General features: G+C 54.5%; 1 protein-coding gene across 1 annotated transcript in view; it reads right to left on the reverse strand.

Annotated features, from left to right (window-relative positions):
- Positions 1–966, reverse strand: part of TAF3 (TATA-box binding protein associated factor 3) — a 114100-nt gene extending 113134 nt beyond the window's left edge. The window contains exon 1 of the mRNA XM_041413399.1: positions 695–966. Coding sequence (XP_041269333.1) covers positions 695–860 — 166 coding nt within the window. The 5' untranslated portion in view covers positions 861–966. The remainder of the gene's footprint in view (positions 1–694) is intronic.
- Positions 967–3004: the final 2038 nt, after the last annotated feature.

The raw sequence follows: 3004 nt of genomic DNA on the forward strand, positions 1-3004 counted from the left end.
GCCTTCCCCCACAGCCCCCTCCCCAGGTTCACCAGTGCTGCCCAAACCCTGTGCCCTCCTTCCCTGTTCCCCAAACCAAACTCCCTGTGCCCTCCTTCCCTGTCCGCCAAACCCACCTCCCTGTGCCCTCCTGCCTTGACCCCTGCTCTGTCCAAACCCACCTCCCTGTGCCCTCCTTCCCTGTCCCCCAAACCAACCTGCCTGTGCCCTCCTGCCCCGCTCCCCAGACCCCTGCTCTGTCCAAACCCACCTCCCTGTGCCCTCCCTCCTTGACCCGTGCCCTGCCCAAACCCCCCTCCCTGTGCCTTCCTGCCCTGCCCAAACCCACTCCCCTGCGCCCTCCTGCCCTGTCCCCCAGACCCCTGCCCTCCCCAAACCACACCTCCCCATACTCTCCTGCACTGCCGCCCAGACCCCAGCACTACCAAAATCCCACCTCTCCGTGCCCTCCTGCCCTGGCCCCAGCCCCCAGCCGTGTCCCAAACCTCCTCCTCGTGCCCTCCCGCCCTGCCCAAATCCCACCAGCCGTGCTCCTGCCCTGCCCCAGCGCTGTTTCCTTGGCGGGATGGCCGAGACTGGCAGGGCTCACGGAGCTCACCCAGCCCGGACCCTGCTCAAGCAGGGCCACTCACAGTGCCCTCCCAGGACCGTGTCCAGCCGCATCCCCCCCGGCCCAGCCCCAGCCCGCACTCACAGAGCTCGCAGTAGCGGTGGCAGCCCCGGCCCAGCCCCTGCAGGTACCGCTGCAGCACGTCGGTGAGCAGGTCGCAGGCCGAGACCTGCACGGAGTCCCAGCCGAGGGCCTGGCAGATCTGCGCCACCGACACCCGCAGCAGCCAGCGGGAGTAGGTCTCGCACATCCCGCCGGGGCCGGGGGCCGCGGGAGCTCTCACGCACCGCCCGCCACCACCACCGCCGCCGCCGCCGCCATCGCAGCCGCCATCTTGGCGCCGCCCCGCCCCCGCCAGGCAGCGCCGCTCCAGCGCCGAGCGCATCGAGCGGGGCGGAGCGCGGGAACGCCGCCCGGAGCGCCCGGAGGCCGCGTCCCGCAGCTGCGGGACACGCTGGGCTCGGGAGAAGGTAAATGTGTGAATATCGGTACCTCGCTGGGCTCGGGAGAAGGTAAATGTATCAATATCGGTACCTCGCTGGGCTCGGGAGAAGGTAAATGTATAAATATCGGTACCTCGCTGGGCTCGGGAGAAGGTAAATGTATGAATATTGGTACCTCAGCACCGCTAAATATCCCCCAGTGCCCGAAGGGATCTCACGGGAAGGATGCGACAAGGCTCTTTACAAGGGCAGGGGCGGAACGCCTTCAAGCTGAGAGGAGTTTTTGATGGGATATGGGGAAGAAATTCTGCATGTGGGGGTGGTGAAACACTAACAGAGGGGGCCCAGGGTGGATGTCCCCTGTTCAAAGTCAGGTGGGACAGGGCTCTGAGCAACCTGGGATAGTGAGAAGTGTCCCTGCCCATCGCAGCAGGTGCAAGCAGATCGTCTTGAAGGTCCCCTATAACCCAAACCATCCTGTGATTCTGTGATCTCTATAAATAATCCCAGTATCTCTAAATACATATAAATATCTCAATATATCCCAGAGACAGCTGTCAAGAGGATGGTGCCAGACTCAGAGTTCTAGGTGATGTCCAGTGATGGGATGAGGGGCAATGGCCATAAACGAAACCAAATCACAAGGAGTTTCACCTCAAGAGAAGAACTTCCTCACACACAGGGTGGCAGAGCACTGGAACAGGCTGCCCAGGAAAGTTATTTTCCTTCTTTTTTTTTTTTTTTTTTCTCCTTTCCAGGTAGATGGAACATCAAATTGGCAGCAATGAGGAAAGAGTGTTTCTGGGTAAGTTAGTTGGTATTAAAACAAAACAAAACAAAAAACAAAACAAAAAAAGCAAACAAAACAACAAAAACAAACAAACAAAAGTAGGAAAAGGATAGAAGTCTGGTAGCAAAAAAGATCCAGAAACAAAATTTACAGTAAATGAGTGGTGCAGGAGATGCAAGGAGGAGCAGCACAGCTCTTACTCACTGGTGGCTGTGGAGATACACTGGAGCTAAACTGTAACTCATATTTGTGTGTAACTAATCAGAGCATCCAGGACAGAACCGTAAATAACAGAACTCCAGTAGGAAAACCTAATTAGTTCATAAATTAGCAGTTTGGTTTATGAGTAGTCTGTTGCATCAGTCACATTCACATCTCCCATCTGCAGAAGAGCAGGACCTGACCCAGAACAAAGTCCTGAAGCTCCTGGTTTGGTTAACAGCTCAAGGTCCTGAGGGTGGTGTCCCTCAGGGCTCCACACTGGGACCAGTATGAGCTTCTCTGGGAAACCTGTGGTGGGGCCTCACCCCTTCACAGTAAAGAATTTCTTCCCAATACCCTCCATCAGTTTAAAGCCATTGCCCCTTTTCCTGCTGCTCCATGCCCTTATCCAAAGTCCCTTCCCAGCTCCCCTGGAAGCCCTTCAGATGCTGAAAGGTCTCCCTGGGACCTTCTCTTCTCCAGGCTGAACAAAACTCTCAGGGTGTGTCCCAGCAGAGGTGCCCCAGCCCTCTGACATTTACATTTCTATACACACACTGACCATGCTGTAAACTGTGCATTCTGAATAACCTCTGTAGTGACTCACCTAATCACATCAGTTAATTTTAAAAATTCAACATCTGCAAACAGTATGATTGCAACATTCAAGTAAGAGAGATCAGTGTTCCAGCTGTGTGATGCAGAGGTTATTCCAGTCTCCTCCTTCAGCCCACAATACAATGCACCTCTCAAAGTAGGTCACTTCATTTTCAAAGACAGGGTGAAGTCAGAAAATCTCTTCCACTCTTCAAAAGAAACATCCACTTACATGTTTCATGTGGCAAATAAATTAAAAGTGTAGAGCACAGACTTTTAAAAAATAAAGTTTCAAAGCACACCCAAGCCCAACCCAGATATTTTAGACTCCAAGAGCATTTGCTCCACAGACAACCAAAAAGA

This window comes from Onychostruthus taczanowskii, unplaced genomic scaffold (assembly GCF_017590055.1).
Source record: "Onychostruthus taczanowskii isolate IOZ18803 unplaced genomic scaffold, ASM1759005v1 scaffold41, whole genome shotgun sequence".
NCBI classification, from domain to species: domain Eukaryota; kingdom Metazoa; phylum Chordata; class Aves; order Passeriformes; family Passeridae; genus Onychostruthus; species Onychostruthus taczanowskii.